The 24931-nt window shown below is 39.0% G+C and overlaps 1 protein-coding gene across 5 annotated transcripts in view; it reads left to right on the forward strand.

Moving 5' to 3' along the window:
* Nucleotides 1-24931, forward strand: part of Marf1 (meiosis regulator and mRNA stability factor 1-like protein) — a 1146796-nt gene that overhangs the window by 419515 nt on the left and 702350 nt on the right. The window contains exon 1 of one of the 5 annotated variants that reach the window (XM_090377801.1): nt 15708-15762. The exons of the other annotated variants lie outside the window; for them this stretch is intronic. Coding sequence (XP_090233927.1) covers nt 15713-15762 — 50 coding nt within the window. The 5' untranslated portion in view covers nt 15708-15712. Of the gene's footprint in view, nt 1-15707; nt 15763-24931 lie in introns of those variants that run through there. 5 annotated transcript variants of the gene reach the window in all.

The following is a 24931-nucleotide window of genomic DNA, read 5'->3' on the forward strand; positions in this document are numbered from 1 at the left end:
TTCTGTTTTTCTTTGCATCCTTTGCCAAGGATTTTTCGTAGTCTGCCTTTGCCTGCCTAATCTCCTTTGTGACTTGGTTACAGACCAACTTATATCTATCATAGGCTTCCATGTCACCCATTAATTTGTATGTATCCCATGCATTTTTCTTCTCTGCCACATGTCTCATTAGTTCATCTGACAACCATTTAGGCCTAAACCTTGAACAATATTTCTTAGTTCGTATGTAAAGCCTGGTAGCCTCCAAGATTAGTTCCTTGAATGCTTCCCATTTTGAGTTTGCTGTTGGTAACATCATCAGTTGGTCCCACTCTATAGAATTTAAATACTGTCTCAGACCATCATAGTCGCCTTTGCGAAAACAAAAACCCTTCCCTTTACCTCCTTGAGTAAATCCCACTTCAACACACTGTGATCACTGCCACCTAGTGGTTCATTTATCTGCAGATTCTTAATGCATGAAGAATCACTACTGATAATCAAATCAAGAGTATTGCTCCCTCTTGTTGCCTCACGAACATGCTGATGTAGAAAACAATCATCCAATAAATCCACAAAAGCCTTGCTAGTGTGCGAGTGACCAACCCACAAATTCCAGTCAATATCTGGGAAATTAAAATCCCCCATTATAAGACTCTCTGATTTACTGGCCCACTCTATTTCCCTGTATACAGTTTCTTATTATACTCATCAGAGTCATTAGGCCTATAGCACACTCCTACTCTCAGTTTTGATTTCCCTATGCTTATGTCACACCAAACTGACTCGACACTGCCCTGTCCATCGATGTCGACTGGCTTCACTTCCTTGGACTTTATGTGTTTCTTAACTAATAGCATAACCCCTCCTCCCCTCCTGTCCTGTCTATCCTTTCTATACACATTGTATTCCCCAAGTTCCAGTTCCGCATTCCTATATCTGTGTGTTTTCTTCCAATTTAGATTCTAAAACTTTATTCTTGATTTGTAAATCTATAGTCAGTTCAGTATTTCTGCAGTCACAATGCTAGAAATGTTATAATCTTTTCTAAGAAGTAATTCTCTTAGTTTTACCCTACAGTTTTTTGTTTTATCCTTTCCATCTAAACCAATATTCTCTCTACTGCCATATCCAAGAAAAAATCACTTGCACTTTCCAGATCTTCTCTTAGATGTTTAGCAGGTCTATTTCTCTGTCTCTTTCCTATATCTGCTTGGCTTTCTAACTTATTAATTCTAACTCCATTACTTCTTGAACACTATTTTCTTTAATGTTTGGATTACTCTTAGCTTTAGCATTTGCTCCAGGTTTCTTTGCTTTTAGTTTCTACTTTTTGGATAACACATTTACTTCTTTACTAACCATATAAGATTTTTCCGTAACCTTTTGTGATGTCTATTCAGCAACTACTTTTGTTCGAGTAATCTATTCAGGTGCAGTAAGCACATCCCTATTAACCCTTTCTAACTCCTCTTCAGATATAACTACATATTCTACAAGACTTTGTTCATTACTATCGACATCAGATATACTTGCTACCGCAGTAAGGTCTAGAAGGAACCTTTAAAGAATCTCCTTATTGCCATAGCCATAATACACATTTATAATTATTATATCATTCCTCTTATATTATTTCTCCCTGATTTGGGGGGGGGGTTCTACCTCATGATGGGGTATTACTACCAAGTACACAGGGTGGTTGTTCTTTTTATGTCTGGTATTACTGTTGGTCGAGGAACTCTCTGACTATCCTACAGGTGTTCAGGATAGTGACTTTCTGGAGTTCCTTGTAGGTGTTCGTTGGGAAAGACCCTGCATAACTGCTTAGTAGCAATAGCAAACACCTTGAAGGTGTTTGCTATTGCTGCTAGGCTATTATGCAGGGTCTTTAGCATTATACCTGTCATTGACATGATGATCGGGATGGTCGTTACTATTTGCATATGCCACATCTCTTTGATCTCCTGTCTTAGGTTCGAGTACTTCCTGACTTTTCCCCCATGGGTTTTCTGCAAGTTGCCAGTGTTGGGTACAACTATGTCAGTCAGATGGGTAGCTTTTTCCTTCTTGTCCACAAGTGTTATGTCCAGTCTGTTGTACGGGACTGTCCTATCCTTATTATGGTGTGGTCCCAGTACAGCTTGTGGGTTGGAATCTCTAGTACTACCTGGGGTTCGTTCTTGTAGTACTGTATACTTTCTTCGATCAGCTGGTATTTCCTTGCTAGCTTCTGTTGTATTATCCTGGCTACCTGGTTGTGTACTCAGTCTGGGTGATCACTTTGCATCCTGTGGTGATGTGTTGTATCGTTTCTGAGACCAGGTGACATCGGACACTCCGGGCTCCTTGGCAATGTATTTTCTGTACCTGGTCTTGGATGGCGAGCATGAATCCTTCAGTCTCGGGGAAGAACGTCCCGCTCGTGAGCCATTCATTAGAAGCAGTTTTATCTATGTGATCTTGATGGAGATCGTTGTATTGTCTGCCATGGAATGTCTTCTCTGCCCATCTTTGTTGCTTCGTTTGTACCTACTGGTTGGGGTGAACTCCTCGTTTAGGTTGAGTGGGGTATACTGCTTGTCTATCTTCCTTATGGCCTGGTCGAGTGCTGCTGTTTCTTTCTAGAAGTAATCCTTCAGGTTAACTATTGCTGTCTTCTGTTGCTCAATGAGGTCTATCAGGCGCCTTCCCAGCAATTGTCAGTCTCTCCGCGACAGATTTCGGGTGGTGTTGGCAGCTCTTGGACACCATTGTCTTTGTCTTTCTCATATTCAGCTTTGCTTTCAGTAGGCTTCTGAGGGCTCCGATGGTATTTTTCAGTCAGACAGGCCTTAATTTCCTTGTGCTGTAACTGCTAAGCCTGCAGCGTCCCCAAGTATTTGTAATACTCTCCCATAGCCATGGCTTCTATCTCTTTACCACTCTGCAGCTGATAGTTTCGGTTGACTAATTTTCCCTGGTGCAGTCCGTAGGTCTTGCATTTGTCTTGACCAAATTCCATCCTAATATCATTGCTGAATTCTTTGGTGATCTGGAGTAGTTACTGGAGGTGCTTCTCGGTTCCTGTGTAGAGCTTGATGTCATCCATGTACATGAGGTGGGTGAGGGTGTGCAGGTTCGTCCTTCCTTCTTTGAGGTTATATCTGTACTTGCTACTGTTGGGCATGGTGGATAGCGGGTTAAGTGCTAGACAGAACCACAATGGGCTCAAGGTATCTCCCTGAAAGATTCCCCTCCTGATGGGGATTGGCCTGGTTGTGATGTTTTCGACCTTAATGGTGGTACTCCTAGGAAGTTTGTCACTATCGGATTGACTTTGTAGATGTTCAGCCCCTCTATTAAGCAACTATGACGTATGCAGTTGAAAGCTTTGCTGTAATCGATGTAGGCTGTGTACATGTTGTGGCGCTTCTTGAATGCTTGCTCCATAACTGTGGCATCTGTGGTTAATTGCTCCTTGCATTCTTTGCTCACCCGCTTGCATCCTTTCTGCTGTTCGGCCATTATGTTCTGGCTCTCTAAGTGGTCTGATATCTTCCTGGTTGTGCAGCTGGTCAGGATCTTGTACATTGTTGGGAGGCAGATGATTGGCCTATATTTCGCTGGGTTTCTTGTATCTTCGTCTTTAGGCTTTAGATACGTGATTCCTTGAGTGAGAAACTTTGGGATTGTCTCCGGGGTACCTTATCATTCGGGTGAACTGCTCTGCCAGGTGCTTGTGCAAGTGTGAGCTTCTTGTACCAGTAGTTGTGGAAGTTATCTATTCCTGGAGTTTGCCAGTTGTGAGCGTTCTTGATCGTCTGTTTTACTTCTTCCCGAATCTCCCACCCTCTCATTTCTTGTACATCCTTGGTTTTCTTGCGTTCTGGTTCTGTCCAGGTGGCTCGGCTGTTATGTCTTACTTCCCTACTCCATATGTTTCCACAGAACTGCTCAGTCGTCTTCTTCTTGGGTGGTCCATTCCCTTCTTTCCCGTCTTCTGTGAGATTCCTGTAGCATCCTCTTTGGTCCTCATCGAAGGTACGGTTGTTTATTTTCCTCTGGGAGCTCTCTTTGTATTGGCGTAGTCTCTTGCCGAGTTCAAGGAGGTTCTGCTTCAATGTGTCCAAGTACTCTCCTATTATCTGATTTTTTTTGTCTCATGTTTGCTGAGGCCACTGTCTCTCTCTTGTGGATGCTCTTCACTTTTCCAATTAATTTCTTATTCCTATTGCCCTGTTGGTACTGGGTCAATTGGCCTATCTTGACGCTGAAGTCTTCTTTCCCAAGCTGGTGGTTCCTTCTCTTTTTCGGTTCTTCTGCTGCTGGCCTCTCACCCATTAATCCTCGTGGCTACTCCCGCAGCACAATACATGGCTGTGTGGATAGCCTCCAGTGTTGCACCATTGCTGTCGAGATGATGCGGTATTATGTGCCGATTTAGGTGGTCTGACTCTCCTCAAAGTTGTATTTGGCCTCTGCTTCGGCATCACATCAATCTTTGTGGGGTCCATTCCTTCGAATTGTGTTAGGGCCTTCTTCCACCCATCTATTCAGGATATCATGATCTCGTCTCTTTCCACTTCAGCTGCTGTGGGTTGTATTTCTTCTTGCTCTTCCTCCTCTGGTTCAGTGGTGGTATGTTCTTCCTCCTCTCTTTCTGTATTCTTTATCCTTTTTAGTTGATTGCTCACGTCCTGCTTGATTTTTTCCAAGATTTCAGGAGCTATCAGGTTCTTCGTGATGATGGTCCTTCTCTGGTCCGCTATTCGGTGACCTGAATATCTGGGAATCATTCCAGCCACTTGGTATGTAGTCTCACTCTGTAAGTTGTTATATCGGTCTCCAGTTTCGTTATTTCGTAGTATGCTTGCATGATGTACGTATTCATTTCGATGCTCCACTTCATGCGTTGGCTTTTTCTCCCTTCCTGGGTGGTCACTAGTGCAGTTGAGCAGGAAGCACTTCCCGTTGGTGGGGCTGGATGATCTTACCCTTCTCTTGTGGTAGCCATATGGGGGACAGCAGCACTCACTCCACTGTCTTCCTCGGGTGACCGTCTCTGATTTTTCAAACCGACCCCTCTGCTTAAGGCCTGAATGCAAGTGAATTTATCCTGTGCCACATTCGATGCAGTATGATTAATATTTCTCTGCAACATCATCCATCTATGGAGGTGGAGCTGTTTAGCTTATGTCCAGTGGTAGCTCTCGGGAGTGACGCCAGATGGCCCCAGTCATTTCCATTTTGCTCTGTGGCACAATACTTTATTGAATATAAATCCAGAGCACATAGGCCTTTTTGCTTATATTCAAAAATGCTTAGCTGCCACTCCGACCTTGGAGTAGGTAGGTCCCTCGTAGCAATTTTCACAATGTGTATTTATTTATTATTATTATTACTTTAACCCATGAGCCTTTAAGACTTGAAATTTGTTGTGATAGGTTCAGGTAGAATGGGATAAAGGCAGTCAAGACGGAGTCATTACCGTGCATGGTCCTGTTCTTAGGACATTTGTGCATTACTGCCCAAATGTCCTTGGAAGTTAGAAAAGATCCCTTGCTCAGGGTTTGGTCGAACTAACTATCACATGTGCCAGGGAACTTCTAGATGGTGACCAAACCGTGAGCAGCAGATCTCTCACTTCTGAGAACATTTACACCCCCTTAAATTGTGCTTGACTGGTGGGCCGTCATCTTTGGTGACTCCATTTACCATCAGATACACGGTACAGCCATGGGTTCCCTGATAAGTTCAGTTACGGAAAACATTGCAATGGAGAGTTATGCATTTGTGGGCTTGCCAGATCCCATTGCCTTTTTGTGTCGCTACATGGATGATGTTTGTGGTCATTCCTCAGGGGTCGGGCAACCAACTTTTGCACCAACTTAACTCTCTGTTGCCATTCATTCAATTGACTATGGAACTGGAGTCAGCCAATACTCTTCCTTAACTACCAGTCAGCACACACACACGCAGCCATCTTGTCAGCAAGGCGCGTGCCATGCTAACCCATGCCTGGACCCACTCTAGTTCTGCAGATGAGAGGCACACTGAGATTACTAGAGTTAAGACAGATCTGGTAAGGTGCAGCTACCCCACCAGTGCCATAGATAGGTGTGATCTCCAGGCCGTGACCACGTAGCAGCCCACAGAACCATGTGCAGTAATAACTCCGCCTTTATCCCATTCTACCCAAACCTATCGCAACAAAGTTCTAGAGTCTTAAAGTCTCTTGGGATAAACTAGGAAGCAACTCCTGGGAAGGAAGTTGCGATCCCTCATCTCGAGGGTTAAGACTTTAGCTCCACCCTCGTGCAGAGTAGATTAGTCTACCATACAAAGGGTACTAGGAACGTTTTGCAATATGACGCAACAATGAATCACAGGAAGCTGCTTGTTGAGACATGTTCATACTTGCATAGTAGCCGCCGCGCCAAGTCGATGGGCTCAGTTATTCATTAGTAGTGAGAGTGTAAAGTGCTTGCGATGGTATCGTGGTCACGAAATGAGATAAGGACAGTTTTGCGGTATAATTTCGTGCATGGTTTAACCAGAGACCAGTGCTTAGAAGAAATGACTCTTGCACTAGATGATGATTGTCCACATCGTACAACGATATTCAGGGGTATAGAGAATTCCAAAGGGGAAATTTCACTCTGGAGGATTCTGAGAGGCCGGGAAGGCCACGAACGTCAGTTACGGAGGAAAACGTTACTGCTGTGAGGAAAATGCTTGACGAAAACAGGCGAGTGACCTACCAACAGATAGAGGATACTTTGGGCCTAAATGCACCAGCAATTCGTTCGATTCTGCAAGATCATTTGCACGTGAAGAAACTTTGTTCTCTCTGGGTGCCGCATCACTGACTGAAGAGCAGATGACACGACGTGTGACTTGGTGCCGGGAGATGTTAAAAAAGTTTGATAAGGGACAATCTCGGTATGTGAACAACATCGTGACAGGTGACGAGACTTGGCTGTACTATTACGATCTGCCGACCAAAGCTCAAAACAAAGTTTGGGTCTTTGATGATGACGACACACCCATAATTGTCAGAAAATCCCGATCTGTAAAGAAGAAAATGATAGCTGTATTTTTCAAATCGAGTGGAATTGTGGAACGTGTCATTTTGGACACGCAGAAGACAGTAACAGCTAAGTGGTATACTGAACAATGCCTGCCTAAAGTCATTGGATCTATGAAGAACCTGCGGCCAAAGTCAAGAATGGACACCTGGTACCTCCATCACGATAATCCTACAGCTCACCACGCCAAAGCCTGCACCGAATATTTGACCACGACAGGACTGAAACTTCTCGAGCACCCTCCCTACAGTCCAGACCTTGCTCCCTGCGACTTTGTACTGTTCCCGCATGTGAAAATGAAGCTAAAAGGGAGGCGGTTTTCCAGTGATGAGGACCTTCTACGGGCTTGGGACAACGAGTGTGCTTTACTCCCTAGTGAAACTTGGCAGAACTGGTTTAAAGATTGGTTTCGGAGGATGGAGAGGTGTATTGAATGTAGAGGAAATTACTTTGAAAAAATTAAATAAACAAAGCTGTATTGCAAAACTTTCCTAGTACCCTTTGTATTTCCTGCCATGACTACACTGACTGCTGCATTGGGGAAACCAGCAGGAGATTCACTAGTCATGTCTCTAAACCCAAGAAATCTATCCATTTAGCGGAAATGGAGCTCTCAGCCATTTCTGAGCACTTATGGTCAACCCAGCATGACATTGATTCATGGCACGACATCATGATTATTGATCGGTTCCACCGTTACTGTCGCCACATCTGGTTGAAATCACTGCACATCTCGTGCTGTAGAGGATGTCATGTCCATCACATTACTGAGATGACCATCCACTTGGCTGACAAATGGCATTTACAACGTTCCCAAGCATTACAGCTACAACTTCAAGCATTTCCTTCTAACAGCTAATTGTTACTTGCACCTGTAGCACACAGATCACCATACATGACTGCCATGGCATGCACATAACATTCTGTATTTCTGCATTAACAGTCACAACCGATGAAGGACACCCCCTCATCTGAAAGCCATGTATTACTTTCCTGTATTTTTACCTGTGTTTTTGTTCATAGTAAGCATTAAATGTATTTTAACCTGCAACCTGTTATTTTCTTTTCTTTCCATTTTGCTCTGTGGCACAATACTTTATTGAATATAAATCCAGAGCACACAGGACTTTTTGCTTATATTCAAAAACTTAGTTCCAAACGAAATTTACAAAGATCTATCAAGCAAATAAACCCAGATTACTGATTTTTTAAAGAGAGAGTTTTTCTCTGTGGCACAATACTTTATTGAAGCTTCCTTTTGAACTTTGGACTCCTTTCGGTCGAAGAATCTGCATTCAAAAGTAAGATTCTAATTTCTCGACGAACTTTATGCATACCCGTATGCTTTTTTGTATAAAATTTAGTAGTTCAAAATTTTCGTCTGCTCCATCATCCTCTGAATTGATTTGGTTTTCCTCCGATGCCATTTCGACCAAATCCACTTCGCCAGCCTCTTTTTCTACCAGTAATTCTTGAATGTCTTCTGTAACCATATCTTCATTTTTTTTTTAATAGTACCGGCATCTAAGGCCATGTTGCTCTGTGTATATTGTCAGTAAACTGCTTGTGTTCTGAGGTTGATTTTCTGTTTTGCTAGATGAAAAACCTGAGTTTCCGGGAGGAAAAACCATCATACACTAGCTTGAGACTAATTATCTCAGCCACGTTGTGAAAAAGATCCGTAAAAATTCCTCCCATCATCAATTGGATTCGGACTCAGGTCTTTGACACCCAGTGCAGGGGGAGTGATTCTATCAAGTAGATTGCTTCAGTAGTCAAACCTTCCCCTTCTACAGACTTACCAAGTTCTACTATTACACCGATTCCGTTTTCTGCCGATTCGACCATATTTCCTGAATGAACTGACTGTGGCTATACCCTTGCCTGAGACCAATTAACTCAGCCACGTGAAAAAAAAACCCATAAAAATTCCTCCTGTTATCAATGGGATTCGAACTCAGGTCTTTTTCACCGAGTGCAGGGAGATGGTGATTCTACCAAGTGGAGGGCTTCAGTAGTTAAACATTCCCCTCATACCGACTTACCAAGTTCTTCTATCACACTGATTCCATTTTCTTCCTATTCGACCATATTTCCTGAATGAACTGACTGTGGCAATAAATTTTTCTAACCTGCATTTAATGTTGACGGTTTTACTTCCTTGAGTGATAAGCCGATACAGTCCACAATTGAAAAATGTTTCCATGCCTCCATCACATCAAAGCATCAGATTGGTCCACTTGATATTGATTGTTCGACTGTTGATGATCCTGCTCAGATAGCTGATAATTTGAATTAGTATTTTGCATCTACATTCACACATGAAGAGTTATTAAGGATGGAAAATGCCAGTAGTTTTTCAAACTGTAACAAGGTGCTTAATGATTTTCTAATAAACGAGAGCAAACTGGAGGAGAAAATTAAAGTAGGTGACGAAGGAAGTAAGCAAACCCTTAGCCATAATTATGAGACCTACCTTGGACTCAGGGGAGGTCACCAGACTGGAGATGTGCAAATGTATCCCAAATTCACAAAGGGGGAATCTAAAGGTGCCATGTGCAATTACAGACCAATTAGTTTAACTCCTGTTCCAGGGAAAATAATGGAGTTACTATTTAAAGATGGATTGCAGGATCATCTAGAAAAAGACTGCAATAATAATTCAGACACAGCATGGGTTTGTTAAGGGAAAGTCTTGTCTGACAAATTTGATACTATGAGGTAGTTACAAAGGAAGTGGATTCAAAAAATAATAATATCATATACTTGGATTTCTAGAAAGCTTTTGACACTGTTGCACATGGAAGATTACTGTACAAATTGGAGCATTATGGTATTAAGGGTAAGCTGCTACAATGGATAAAAGGATGGCTGAGTGGGAAAAGACAGAGTGGTAATCAATGGACGCTGCTCTTTGTGGACTAATGTTATTAGTGGAGGCCCACAGGGTTCGGCGTTGGTCCCATTGTTGTTTTGTGTATTTATGAATGATATTGAAGAAGGTATATCAAGCTTAATGCCGAAGTCTACAGATGATACAAAGTTTGGCAGGGCTGTTAATGACAGTAATGGCAGTGTGCTACTGCAACAGGATCTAGAAAACTTGGGCAAATGTGCTGAGAAGTGGCAACTGAAGTTGAACATTGACAAATGCAAAGTACTGCTTATGGGTAGAAGTAATCCCAGAGAAACGTACCAACTGTGTGGTACTACACTTAGGGTGGTAGAAAATGAAAAACATCTAGGAGTAATTGTGCAGTCAATTTAGAAGTTTTCTGAGCAATGCAAACAGGCTTTCAGAGCAGGTCATTGGGTATTGTCAATGATATACAGGAATTTTGCTAGTAAGGAAAAGGAGGGGATTATCTCTTTGTATAAGGCATTGGTAGGGCCATGCCTTCAGTACTGCATACAGGTCTGGAGGCCTCATTTTAGGAAGGATGTTGAGTTGCTTGAACTCAAAGAAGGGCAGCAAGATTGGCGAGAGGAACAAAGGGGCCTCTTACCAAGAAAGGCTTAAGTTCTGCAAATTGTAGCATCTGGAGACTAGCCACCTGTAAGGTGATCTGATTGAGGTGTATAAGGCCTTGAATGGCTTGAGCACCCTGAATTCTGATGGGATTCTTCCTCTTGCTCAGATTACAAATTTGAGGGGACATAAATTCAAATTTAGGAAAGACAGTTGTACAACAGATGTGCAAAAATTTGCCTTTAACCAGCATGAGGTTAATTGCTGGAACAAACTTCCATCTGTCATTATGGAAGTTGGAACTGGACAGACTTTTAGAGGGAATGGATGTGTGAAATTCTTTTTTTTTTTTTTTTTTTTTGGCTGATGCTACATGAGCTCATACGCTTGCTTTCATTACTACTAATACTACTACTACATATCAATTATATCCATTGAAAATTATGTTGCACAAAACATAAATTATGATTAAATTATTGATGATTTTGCTTCAGCAAAAGCGAGAAAAATTCAATTAAAATAATATATCTTTATTGGATATTTTTAGTTTATTTTATAATGTTAAAAGTACTCTATATTATATTTCATAATATTTTGTTTCTATGATATTATTCTGGATATATAAACATAAACTATCTGTGATTTTTTTTATTTCTCTGTAGTTTATATAGAAACAAAGTCTTTGTAGGTATAAACAAATATTTGTAAGTTTCTGTTTCTTTGATTTTTTTTTGTTATATTAATTGTATTACCTCTATACATTAAAAAAGGTTTTCCTCCTAGTGATATTTATTCGAGCCAATAGGAGAAGATGGTGGGGCAATTACATCACTTATTCGTGCCATAACTGCCTCCACCATAACGTTCACCAACCTCATGCACGTGGTTGACTGTTTAATACATGACCACGCCCAGCATTATTTGATGTTTCATTGTAATGTTAGCTGATGAAGGGACCCAATATAGTTTGTATATTTGTAAATAGTTTCATATTTTGTAAATATTTTAAATATTTGTATAGTTGGTAGATATTTTATTCCTGCTCTTTCGGATGCAACAATATTTGTCATGCATTATGGAACTCGAGTAAAAGGCCTTTTCCTAAGTGACCTATGTAAACGCAGGACGTTATGATTTTTTTTTCTTTAATAAATTTCTTATCTTATTTATTGTGAATAAACAAAAAAACTTTCCCCAACAACAAAAGTACACAAGACTAGAAACTTTTGTATACACTTTCACAGTATAACCCCTGTAAATGACAGAGATAGTGCGAGTTTTAGTTGTGATCTGTGTAGTGTTGTGTTGTTTTGCATTGTTCCTCCAGCCATTTATTCCCAGGGCCCCTTGTGGGACCCCACATTGTCAGGGGTGTCTCCATAGCCAGGTGGGCAGGAGCAGCAGTGCGTAGCACACACACTTCTTGATTAGACCGGGGTTCGAGCCCGTGACCACCAAATACGGAGGATGCGGAAAGGTCAGGGAATCACCACCGCATATCCCCGGAGCAATATGGCTTTAGTTGCTAATGCTCCTAAAAACCAAATAACAAACATAACAAATGTTGTCAGGGATGCAGGCCACGGTAAGGGATAGAAAGGTCTCTGGCTGGGGTGAACCCTATGTAGGTTTTCCCCGACCAGAGAGCACTATATGGGAGCACGATGCCTGAGCTTACCAGGAGGGTCCCAAAAAAAAAAAAAAAAAACTCTGGAAAGTGAAAATGGGAGCAGAGAAGATGGATGAGGTGGAGAGGAACAGATGAAGATAAAAGAATGTGGATGATAGAAAGACTTTCGACCTGGAAATAGGAAATAAAAGAGATGAAGGGGCACCCCTGTGGAAGAGGCCCATCCTTCAGGGGGAAATGTTGGCACAAAAATGACAACTGATTTATGTGGCACCAGGCATTAGCTGGGAGCCTTAGAAGTGGTATCATGTTTGTACCAACTAATGAAGTCCATCACTGATTTACTGACCTACTGCCCTCTTCCTGGATTAGGAAAGGTGTTTGAATGAATGCTGGTGATACAGATTACTGAAAACACTTACTGTGGTCTGGTACAACATAGGTTTACTCCAGGTCGTGGAACAGAATATGCGCTTTGGGCATTGCGGAACTATATATTAGGCTTGAACAGTAAGTATATCTTTGGAATCTTTATTGACTTTGAGGGAGCTTTTGAGTTAATTCAATGGAAACAGCATTCTTATTTATGATGTTGTGACTTGCAGGCTGTTCAACAAAGATCTTTAGGAAGAATCCCATCAGGAGTGAACTTTCTTATACCATTCAAGGTTTCAACTTATACACCTTAATCACCCCCAGAGGTGCCTAGTCTCCAGAAGCTGCAATTTGCAGAACTTAAGCCTTTTTTGGTAACAGCAACCCATTGTTCCACTCACCAGTCTCATTGCCCTTCTCTGTACTCGTTCCAGCAACTCCACATCTTTCTTAAAATGAGGCTTCCAGACCTGTATACAGTAGTCAAGGTGTGGCCTGACCATTGCCTTATACAGGGGGCCAATCACACACTTATCCCTGCTAGCAAAATTCCTGTATATCATTGACAAGACACCATAAGCTACTCTTGCAGCCTGTCTGCACTGCTAAGAAAACTTTATATCTGACTGTACAATTACCACCATCCTTTTCATTCTCCACTACCCTGAGTGTAGTACCACCCAGTTGATACGTTACTCTGGGGTTTACAGGCGATTTTAGCCACAGTAGCTCTTGTGCCACGAATTCTTAAATCAATCAATCAATTAATTACTCTAGGGTTACTGCTACCCATATGCAGTACTTTACATTTGTCAATATTAAACTTCAGTTGCCACCTCTCAGTCCATCTGCTCAACTTTTCTAGATCCTGTTGCAGTAGCGTACTATTATATATAGCGTACTATATACATTAACAACCCTGCAACCTTCATATCATCTGCAAACTTCAGCATTATCATTTTGTATACTAACTTTTTGTAATTATATTATCCTATGTGTTTTCTATTGATCTATTTAGGTATATATCTTAACATGAAAATCTTACCGTAATCTTCCCCATAATATTATAAAAATACAATATACAGCACATTATGGACGTAGTGCATCTATTTCCTCCTTGAGTATATTAGCCCATAATACCGTTTATTAATGTCAGTGTATTAATGATTACCTTCCATTTAATATATATTAATTTAATAAATATAAAAGTTTATATTAATTTAGCTATAACGGAGAACATACTGGAGGATATATCTACGTATATTAAAATTATACAACTATCTTTCAATTAAATCAAGATCTGTATAATGAACTTGGAAACTCAAAAATTTGACTACACATACATTCATATTACACACACAAATTTTGAATTAATATGCGATTCCCACATGTATAAAAATACACAGCCACAATATATTATTTTTCTTTCATCAGTATGCATTCATTTAAGGAAGAATATTTCATAAAATATAGGTTAATATAAGAGATCATAGGAGCAAAACTTAAAATTAAAAATAAATAACATAGTTTTCAGTTGAATTCTGCCAAATTCCTTGGGCCACAGTGCTTGAGTAGTGCATAACTAGCAATACATTGTAATGATAATTATAATCTATTATTCCAAATTTTTATCTTTGTTCTTATATGGTGTCTTGTCAATGGTATTCAGGAATTTTGCTGAATATGATTGTCCCCTTGTATAATAATGCAATGGTCAGGCCACACCATGAGTATTGTATACAGGTTCTGGAAGCCTCATTTTAAGAAAGATGTTGAGCTGCTGGAACAAGTACAGAGAAGGGCAATGAGATTGGTGAGTAGAACAAAGGGTGGGATATTGCCAAGAAAGGCTTAAGTTCTGCAAATTGCAGCTTCTGGAGACTAGGCACCTGTGAGGTGATCTAATTGAGGTGTATAAGGCCTTGAATGGATTCAGCAAGCTCAATGCTAATGGGATTCTTCCTCTTGCTTAGATTACTCACCTGAGGGGGGCATAAATTTAAATTGAGAAAGACAATTGTAGAATAGATGTGTGGAAATTCGCCTTTAGCCAGCAGGTGGTTGATAGTTGGAACAACCTACCATCTGTTGTAGTGGAAGTCAGCAACTTAAATAAGTTCAAGGTAGAACTAGACAAACATTTGGAGCGAATGGATGGGTGAAATGGGAAGGGTGTTTTTTTTGGCTGATGCTATAGAAGCTTGCTTTCTTGCATTATATGTCCCTCTAATACTAATAATATGGGCTTTGAAGAACACCTCGATGTTACTTATACATCTCCGTTGTATTAATAGATTCAATCCATAAAATCTAAGATTCAGAAGACATTAAGATTTGCATCTGCTTGTGCAAGTCAAAGTGATAAAGCAGCAGTTATGGGATGTTATTATTATTATTATTAGCCATATGGTGTAAGAAAGCCTGTGGCTTATGCTGCAGGCACCTCCGTAGCCAGGTGGGAAGGAGCAGCAGTGCGTAGCACACGCTTCTTGATTAGACCGGGGTTCGAGCCCGTCACCACCAAATATGGAGGATACGTAAAGGTCAGGGAATGACCACCGCATATCCCGGAGCAATATGGCCTTAGTTGCTAATGCTCCTAAAAACCAAACTACAAACAAACAAGCATATTCTGCACCAGCAAAAAAAAAAAATTTCTGAGAGTTACACTGTGAGAGAGAGAGATAGGCGAGAGAGAGAAGTAGAAGGGAAATACCGAGAAAGAGAAGAATGTTGATATCAAGCTCAGGACACTGGGTGTCCAAGCCCATACTCACCAGATGTGAGCCCCTGGAGTAAACATATCTAGATACATTAAATACTAGTACAATAAAAGGAGAAAAAACCTTACACATTCTCCTTTGGTTTGAATTTTCACCAAAAAATCCAACTCCATGTTTACTATCAATAAAAAGTAGTAATGAAACAAAATAAGTTCCATTCAGAAAATGTAAGTCTAAAGTCTAGTTACTGTAATGTTAGTAGTGAAGATGGCTTTCAGAATTTCTACTTTTTATGAGGAAACAATTTTTACTGAAGAACTTGTAATTGTTGGTATTGAGCTAGCAAACTCCAAAGTTTTATTTAAAATAAAATAATAAATGCTTATAATACTTTATTCTTTTAGCTATGGCATAGGTACATAATTTACCCATAAGCCCTCTGTTCTTGACTGTGTCACATGGCTTCCATATGTGCATACTTGCTCTGTTTTTTGCATTAAGTAGTTGGTATTTAGACAGGTGGAGTTTTAATTTTGAATAGTTGCATGGAATATTTTGGTCATTATAGTGAAACTATGTGTTTGTTTACTTTAAACCCAATTTATATAGATAATAATAGTTTTTTTGTTTTTTTTTAAAGTGTTCCTAAATGTGGTTTACTTAAACTTACATATTTATCTGGTTACAAATTCTATTTTGAAATTTCTTTTAGAATAGCTTAATTTGTCTTTACCACCTAGTTATAAATTTTGCAAAGGTAATGTTATATATTACTGTAATCCTTTTGAAGTTATTATTAAATAATAATAATAAATGGCCATGGCATCTGTTTGTATAGTAGCGTATGAGAAATTGGTTTCAAGAACACGAATCTCACAGTAAATGGGGTGGGTGGAAGGAACAAAAGAAAATTTGTTTATATTCTTCTACAGCCTATTAGTACCTGACGACCTGTTATTTTCACGTAACTGCTTTATTTCAGCTGATACATTCAGCACGCCGGTCAATGGCTTCGCTTTTTTTTTTTTTTTTTTGTGGCATAATGCGTTCGCATATCGGCGAACGCTACGTTTAGTTTACAAAATACTTATATAAATTAGGTTTACTTTCCCAGGTCTCATAAAAAAACAATAATTAATGAATTAATAATGTGCCATGCGGGGAATGTTCGGAATTATATATGGTTATTTACAAATCGTGATGCACAGAAAAACATGCCTCGTTTGAAAATATGCACGGTATTCACGGAGAATGCGCTGAGCCTCTGGCGGGTTGTATCGTTAAAAATTAATCAAAAAATTGTTTATTTTGAATATATATGTGTTTTAAGTATATAGTTATTTTAAAATATCGATTAAAAAATAAGTACAGTTGCCGATCGTGGACAGATGTTACCAGTAATCGCGTATTAGGAAATGCTTTACATATGCGTGTTAAGTACCACTATTAAGTTTTCTTACACTAATTATTTATTTATATTTAGTTTGGCGTCTAGCGTTGGAAGAAACGAAATCCACATTACTAGCGAATTTAAATATTTTTGTTTCCGATAAATAAATACAAAACCATTTGAGGCGTTCGAATTAACCCCAGTTGCTGACATCTGGTGAGTATGGGCTTGGTACAACCAGAGTTCAGAGCTGGATATCATCATTCTTCTCTTTCTTGGTGATTCCTTTCTACTTCTCTCTCTCTCTTGTTGTAACGTGGAAGTTTTTTTTTTTTTTTTTTGCTAGTTGAGCATAAACCTCAGGCTTCCCTGCACCATAGGGCTAATAATAGTAATTTGTCAGTTTTAACCAGAACTTCGCCAGCAGTGCTTATGCTGCATCCGACAGGTGCAGTTAGGGTCACCACGTGCTTATTTTGTACTGGATAGTATTTGAGCTTACTGCCTGTTAAACAAATTGAGGAAATAGCGGGCATGTAAAAGACAACTGTTTTTTTTTTTTTTTTTTTTTTTTTCAAATACAAATTGAGGAAATAGCGGGCATGTAAAAGACAACTGTTTTTTTTTTTTTTTTTTTTTTTTCGAATACAAATTGAGGAAATAGCTTTCCCCAATTTGTTTACCAGTATTTGCTTATTTAGTTTGTGAATTTTGTAACATGTAAATTTTGCACATGTGGTTCCTGTTTTTATATTCTCATATAACTAGAATAATAAAGATTCAGTGAAATATCAATTTCTATACATATAAAAAAAAAATACATGTTTACATTCTGAAATGTTCACAACAATGCAAATTTTAATTACAAAAAATTGAGTGTCAGGGCCCCAGTGGTGTGATTAAGATAAACCTGACTCCTGAATGAGGCACCTTGATTCAATCATTTGAATAAATCTTGTAATTTTCTGCTGTTGGTTTATACTAGGAATTGGCAGCTCGTGGGGGTAGGATCATTTTTCGTTACCTATGATAACCTGCTAGAAAATTTGATAATAAGCTTTTATTTCCTATGCTTCAATAAAGTCATTGTTTGTTCGAATATCCGACAGTCCTGTTTTTTGACGAGACGGATTCTTTGAGTTTCAGACTGGGGGGAGGGTATATCCTTCCTAGTAACATCCCCATTGATAGGGATGTTCCTAGTTCAGTGGTGTCTGAGATATCAGTTCTTTGATTGCAGTACCTATTAATGTAAGCTGCTGTTTTCCAAAATGAAGTAGGTACAAATTAAAAACAAAATTGAGGCTTGCTGACCATTGCATTCAAAATAACTTATTAATATTCAAGACAACTGTTTTTGCCTAGAGAACAGTTTTCTCTCAACTAGAGATAAATGTTCAAAACCAAAAATCACATAAATATATTTTAATTCTTCTCTTATTATTTATTAATGTTTATTAGCGTGTATGATTTATTATAGTTTTGCTCCATTTATGGTTACTGTGTTTTAATTATGATAGACATATTTTCATTTATGTATTGCCTATAATTGAAAATATACTGTTAAACAAAAAGTTGCGTGCTTGCACGAGTGTGTGTGAAAGGCATAGCATTTGTAGACAATTTTCTTTAAAACAATAGAAATATAACTCTAATAAACCAGTAGAGTTATAGTTTATTTTTCTAACTACACTATAAAATGAGTTATAACACAGTCAAACTAGCCCTAAATTGGATGGTATTTTGGTTCCTTTTTAACATCTGTTCTCAAGTGCAAATGGTTCTTCTCTTTCTACTTTCTTTAGACTCAAAAACAAGCCCCAAGAGGATCAAAAATATCACTTTTAGGGCAAGGTTATCTGTTAACTATTTCATAGCTTTAATTTCATAATTTATACTTAGTAACCATAAATCTTAATTTTGTCTGATTATATTATCATATAGAGTTTGGTATTTTTATTGGTTTAACGATATATATAACTAGGACACTATTCTGCAGATGTTTATAATATTTAAATTTTTTTTCCAAAGTGATACTGTTTGTTTGCATTTTTTGTGACAATTCAGATTTTTTTTTTCTTTCTTTTTTGAACAAGGATTGTAATCTTTAGGAAAGAAATAATTGTAAGCACCTTAATTAAGCTAATGCTCCACCATTTTATATAATACATATATTATTATAGTAAATGGGAACAGGGCTCGCTTGAGGGTAAGGCCAAGTAGGCACTGGCCTAGAGGTGCCAAGGTTTAAGGGGTGCCAGTGCCTCCTGAACCTTAGCACAAATTGATAAAATTCATCAGCAGCAGCAGCCATTTTCAATCCACTGCAGGATGAAGGCCTCTCTGGCAACTTTCCAGTTCTTTCTGTTTTGTGCAATGGCCATCCATTTACTACCCACATACTTGTGAATTTCATCTGTCCATCTCTGTCGTTGTCTTCCTGGTTTACTTTTCACTCCTCTTGGGTACCATTCTGTTATTTTCTTAGCCCACCTGTCATCATGTCTTCGATCTATGTGTCCTGCCCAAGACCATTTTAGTTTTGATAAGAATGTCCTTTACTTGAGTTTGCTGCCTAATCTGTGTGTTACTCTTCTTATCCAACAGTCTGATTCCTAATATAATTCGTTCCATTCTTCTGTGTAGCTCTCAGCTTCTCTTCCATTCTTTTGGTGAGTACCCAAGTTTCACTTCCATAAGTTCATGGTGGGAAGTATACAGTGGTTCATTATTTTATGTTTCAGACAAATTGGTATACTGCCCCTCAGTATGTGACTATATTTCCTGAATGCTATCCATCCAAAATTTATTCTTCTCTTGACTTCCAGCCATTTATCATTATTACAGCTAATGACTTGTCCCAGATAAGTATATGAATCCACCTTTTCAAGTACTTCAATGATTAAAAATCCTTTCTGTGGCATACTTATTCATTATTACTTTTGTTTTAGCCATATAATAGTGATAAATATCATGTTAAATTCAAACTGTGACATTAGTTAATGCATTTGCATCATTATTACATAGTTAAATTTGTTGGACAAACTGAAGTCTGTACGTTATCATCATTATTGTAACATCTCATATTGTGAAATCCTTCACAATGAGTTGCCCTCCTTATACTTCAAATAAGTAATGCTTGCCTATTAGAGTAGACTATTGTTACTTATTTTCATTGGAGTACCACCACTCAGACAGCACTGTGTCAAAGCTCTTTGGCTTCTCATTAGTGAGCATATGCAGAGATGTAAGGGGGGTGATAACCCATTTGTCACAACTAAAAAATTGAACTGTGTAGTAATGATGCTAATGAACAAATTAATGTCATAGTTTGAGGCTTTCTGCCCCAAAATATTAGTCTAAGAAGCACATCTTTCCGTGTCTCTCATATTGTGTAAATAAGTCATTAAAGTATAATATGCTCTAAAGGGCTAAATGCTAATGTCACCTTTATTCTTTCTGAGGAGGAACAGGTGGGAGGGATACATTTAATTTGCATTCAGCCAAAAAAGTAATCAGTTGTTGGAAAACATTTATCTAATGTTGCAAAGGTGGATAGTTTGAAAAAAATTTAAGGAAAGTTTGGAGAAATTACAGGAAGGTATGTGCAAATGAAATCTTTTGCTTTTAAAGTTATTAAATTTTTGACTGGCACAGTTTAGTTTAATCTTTGTTTGCTATTATCATATATTTCAGATACTAATACCAATCTGACATCATCATCGGCCATTTTCAATCCACTGCTGGATGAAGGCCTCTCCAGCAACTTTCCAGTTCCTTCTGTTTTGAGCACTGGCCATCCATTTACTACCCACAAACTCATTAATTTCATCTATCCATCTCCGCCTTTGTCTTCCAGGTTTTATTCTAGCTCCTCTTGGGTACCATTCTGTTATTTTCTTAGTTCATCTGCCATCATGTCTTCGAGCTATGTGTCCTGCCCAAGACCATTTTAGTAGTTTTGATAAGAATGTCCTTTACTTGAGTTTGCTGCCTAATCCATGTGTTTCTCTTCTTATCTAACAGTCTGATTCCCAATATAATTCGTTCCATTCTTCACTGTGTAGTTCTCAGCTTCTCTTCCATTCTTTTGGTGAGTGCCCAAGTTTCACTTCCATAAGTCATGGTGGGGAGTATAGATTGATTCATTATTTTACGTTTCAGACAAACTGGGATATTGCTGTTCAGTATGTGACTATATTTCCTGAATGCTACCCATCCAAAATTTATTCTTCTCTTGACTTCCAGCCATTTATCATTATTACAACTAATAACTTGTCCCAGATAAGTATATGACTCCACCTTTTCAATTACTGCTCCTTCAATCATTATTTCCCTTTCTGTGGCATACTTGTTCATCATTACTTTTGTTTTAGCCATATTCATCTTTAGTCCAAAATCCTTACTAACTGTGCATAACTGATTAAGATTTTCCTCTAATTCTTTGGGATCTTGGCTTATGACCACAATGTCATCTGCAAATCTTAAATGGTTTAGGTACTCTCTGTTCACATTGATTCCTTTCTGCAACCAGTCTAATCTTCTGAAAGCTTCCTCAAGGGCAGCAGTAAACAGCTTTGGAGATATCATGTCTCCTTGTCGAACTCCTTTCTCGATTTTAAATTTACTACTGTCTTTGTCTAGTCTGATAAAAGAGGTAGCTCTCTCATATATTTTCTTCAAAATCATAATATATGGGGTATCTATGCCTTTTCTTTCAGTGCCCGAAACATTGCCTTATGCTGTATGGAGTCAAATGCCTTTTCATAATCTACAAATGCCAGGCATAATGGTGTTTTATATTCATTTGCTTTCCCCATTAGCTGTGATATTACATGAAGGTGATCCATAGTTGAGAATCCTGTCCTAAAGCCAGCTTGCTCTTTCGGTTGATTCTCATCAAGTATTCTTTCTAATCTGTTAGTAATGACCCTTGTGAACAACTTGTAGATTGGTCTATAATTTCCAATTTCTGATTTATCTCCTTTCTTATGCAGCAAAACTATGATTGCATTATTCCACTGCTTAGGCGTCACACTTTTTCTAATGCACTTTGTGAAGAGCCTTGCCAGTTTTTGTGTTATGACTCTTCCTCCCAATTTTAACAACTCTACAGTAACTTCATCTTCCCCCGGTGCTTTCCGATTCTTCATTTTCTTCAATGCATGTTCTACCTCATCAGGAAGAATATCGGGTATGTCGTATGTTTTGCTACTTTGCAATCCATCCTCCCCACTGCTCTTATCGTTCCCTTGCTCCTTGTATAATTCTCTATAGTAGTCTTCTGCTATTTGAATTATGCCTTCTCTGCTGTTTATAAGTACACCATTGCTATTCTTCTGTTTCAGTATCATTTGTCTTTCTGTATTACTGCTAATGGCTGCTGATTTAAATCCTTTGTTTTCCCTTAATTCTTGTTCTACTTTTCTTGTGTTAAATCTTCTTATGTCCTCTCTGAGTCTCTTTCTAATGGCTTTGCATAACTCAGTATACTCAATTTTCTCCCTGTCAGTGTTTTTCTTGCTCTTCATTTGTCGTCTTCGGTTCATCATGACAAGTGTTTCTTGCCCAATTTTTTCTTTGGATTTATTTTTCCCTATAGGTTTCTTGGGCTTATCACTTTCAGAAAGTTGTAATATTCCTCGTCGATATCTTGGTCCTGAGCAGTCTGCAGAAGCTCAAACTTGTTCTTAAGTTCCAGTACATACTGGTTTTTCTCCTCCTCTGTTATCTCAAAGACCTTTTGTATTATTTACTCGAGTCAGTTTTTTCCTTTCCTTTCCTACATCTATATCAAGTGTACATCTTACCATTCTGTGATCACTTCCAACATTTACCTTATTCAGGATGGTAACATCATTCACAATATATCTTCTGTTAGTGAGGATGAAGTCGATTTCATTAGTTGTTAATCCATTTGGACTCTTCCATGTCCACTTTCTGTTCACCCTTTTCTTGAAAAAAGTGTTCATTACTGACAGTCCTTGAGATTCTGCAAATTCCACAAGTCTTTCACCTCTTATTACTTTCACCAATTCCAAAATTTCCTATAGTTCCTCTTTCTGCGCTGTTTTGCATTTTTCCAACCTTAACATTGAAGTCCCCCATAATAATAGTGTTGTGGGTTTTCTGCTCATCTAGAAGACTCTCAATTTTGGTGTACATTTCTTCAACCTCTTCATCATCATGGCTCTATGTTGGTGCATAAATCATTGTAATCTTTAGTTTGTACCTGTTAGAAATCTTGAGTATTAGTCTTGACACCCTTGGTGGTGTACTTTTGAATTCCAAAATGTTGTTTTTAAAATCTTTATGGACCAGAAACCCAACTCCACTTTCACTCCTTTCACTGTTTCCATTGGTGTACAGCAGATTTCCACTTGATAAACTTTTAAGTGATTCATTTCTTCTTCTTGTTTCAGAACCGATGATATTCCTATTCACATTTTCTAATTCCTTTTCCAGCTCTAATATCATGTCTTCACCGATGAGTGATCGTTCGTTATAACAGGCCAAGTTCAGTTTCTGTGCATGGCAGCCTGGTCGTACCCAGAGATTCTTAGCACCCTCTCCTTCCACTCTGATCCTCTCGCTGCCGTAAGAGGGAGAGTGAAAGCTGCTGCTGGGGACTGAGGGCCATTTGTATTGTTGTGCTCTCATATGCTGGAAGGTTTGGTCTTTTCCTCTTCACGCTGACCAGGCGTCTTGAAGAGAACCACTCTACACGTTCGTTACCACCTAAGTGACATAACAGGGCTTACCATCGAGAAGGTATGCATGAGTGGATTTTAGGGAGGCAGACCAACCGGACTTCTCCTAAATCTTCTGTAATAGAGAGATATTGGATCCATCAGTGTTTTAGGCTGAGTGTCTGATAACACACAGGATACCTGTTGCCCTCTAAGCCCCACCAATCTGACATGCCATGGTAAAATGGTTTCCGAGCATGCTTTAGTCTTGCATAACTATCAGAAATTATGAACTCATTTAAGTGGAAAGATGGTGCCAGAGTTGTGTGAATTTGACTTTTTTATATATATATATATATATATATATAAAATAATAATAAGAATAACTATGATAAACTTCAATGTATTTTTTCGTGGACAGTGATACTAGTTTTGTTAATTCTCAGAGCTTCCACAGTTTTACCAATAACTTTGCATAAGCTTTAACTATCAAATTAGTCTGCCCCATTAGCCTTGTTTTTTTTCAATTTCATTGTGTACATCTTTTTGCTGCAGTGCACAAGGATTATTTGGATAGTTCAGATTTTATTTTATTAAGAAAAAATTACAGCTGCTAGCATATTGATTGTGCATTTTCGTCTCATATGGTGAAAGGTATTACCAATTTCATTGAAATGTAGAGCTTTCAAGTTTTGAGCAAAAGTCCAAGAGCAGTGATGTCAAGGAGGGGCAGGTGTTCAGTTACCCCAGGCCCAGATATTGTGAAGAGCGATCTGAGATTATAGCCTAGTCCCTCACATTTAGCCTGTGCTGCTTCTTGGAAGACCTGTCCAAGATGCTCCACAAGCTTTCAGTACAAACTAAACATGGCAGGATTTACCAAAAAAAATTGTCCTCTATGTTTTGTCATTGATCAACAGCTATATATTATTTCATAATTGCATACTGTTGAATTTGGCATGTTAAGCTGTTGACTGGCCCATTTTATGGGTTTTTTTGGGCTTCATGTAAAACATTTTTGAACCAGTTTCACTGCACTCTCGCTGACCTATGTTTGGTCACCACCTTGACTAGCATTAGCATTAGTAGAGGCACATGAGATGCAAGAAAGCAAGCTTATGCAGCATCAGCCAAAAAAAAAAAAAAAACACTCCCATTTCACCCCTCCGTTCGTTCCAAATACCTGTCCAGTTCAGCCCTAAATTTATTTAGGCTATCAACCTCCACAACGAAGGATGGAAGTCTGTTCCATGAACCAACCACCCGCTGGCCAAAGGCAAACTTCCACACATCCATCCCACGTTTGTCCCTCCTCAACCTGAATCCACGCCCTCTCACGCGACCACTCTGAGCAAGAGGAAGAATCCCTTCCGCATCGAGCAAGCTCAAACGACCACCCCGCAGGCGCCCAGCCTCCAGACACTGCAATCTGCAAAATTTAAGCCTTTCTTCACAACAGCAACCCTTTGCTCCATTCACCAATCCTGTTGCCCTTCTCTGTACTCATTCCAACAGCCCTACATCCCTCCCAAAACGAGGCCTCCAGACCTGTACACTCTTGTATAGGGCGGCGGCCCGTTCAACCTGAATCGACGCCCTCTCACGCGAC

The sequence above is a fragment of the Mastigoproctus giganteus genome, chromosome 7, assembly GCF_048544385.1.
Source record: "Mastigoproctus giganteus isolate SK-2022 chromosome 7, ASM4854438v1, whole genome shotgun sequence".
NCBI classification, from domain to species: Eukaryota; Metazoa; Arthropoda; class Arachnida; order Uropygi; family Thelyphonidae; genus Mastigoproctus; species Mastigoproctus giganteus.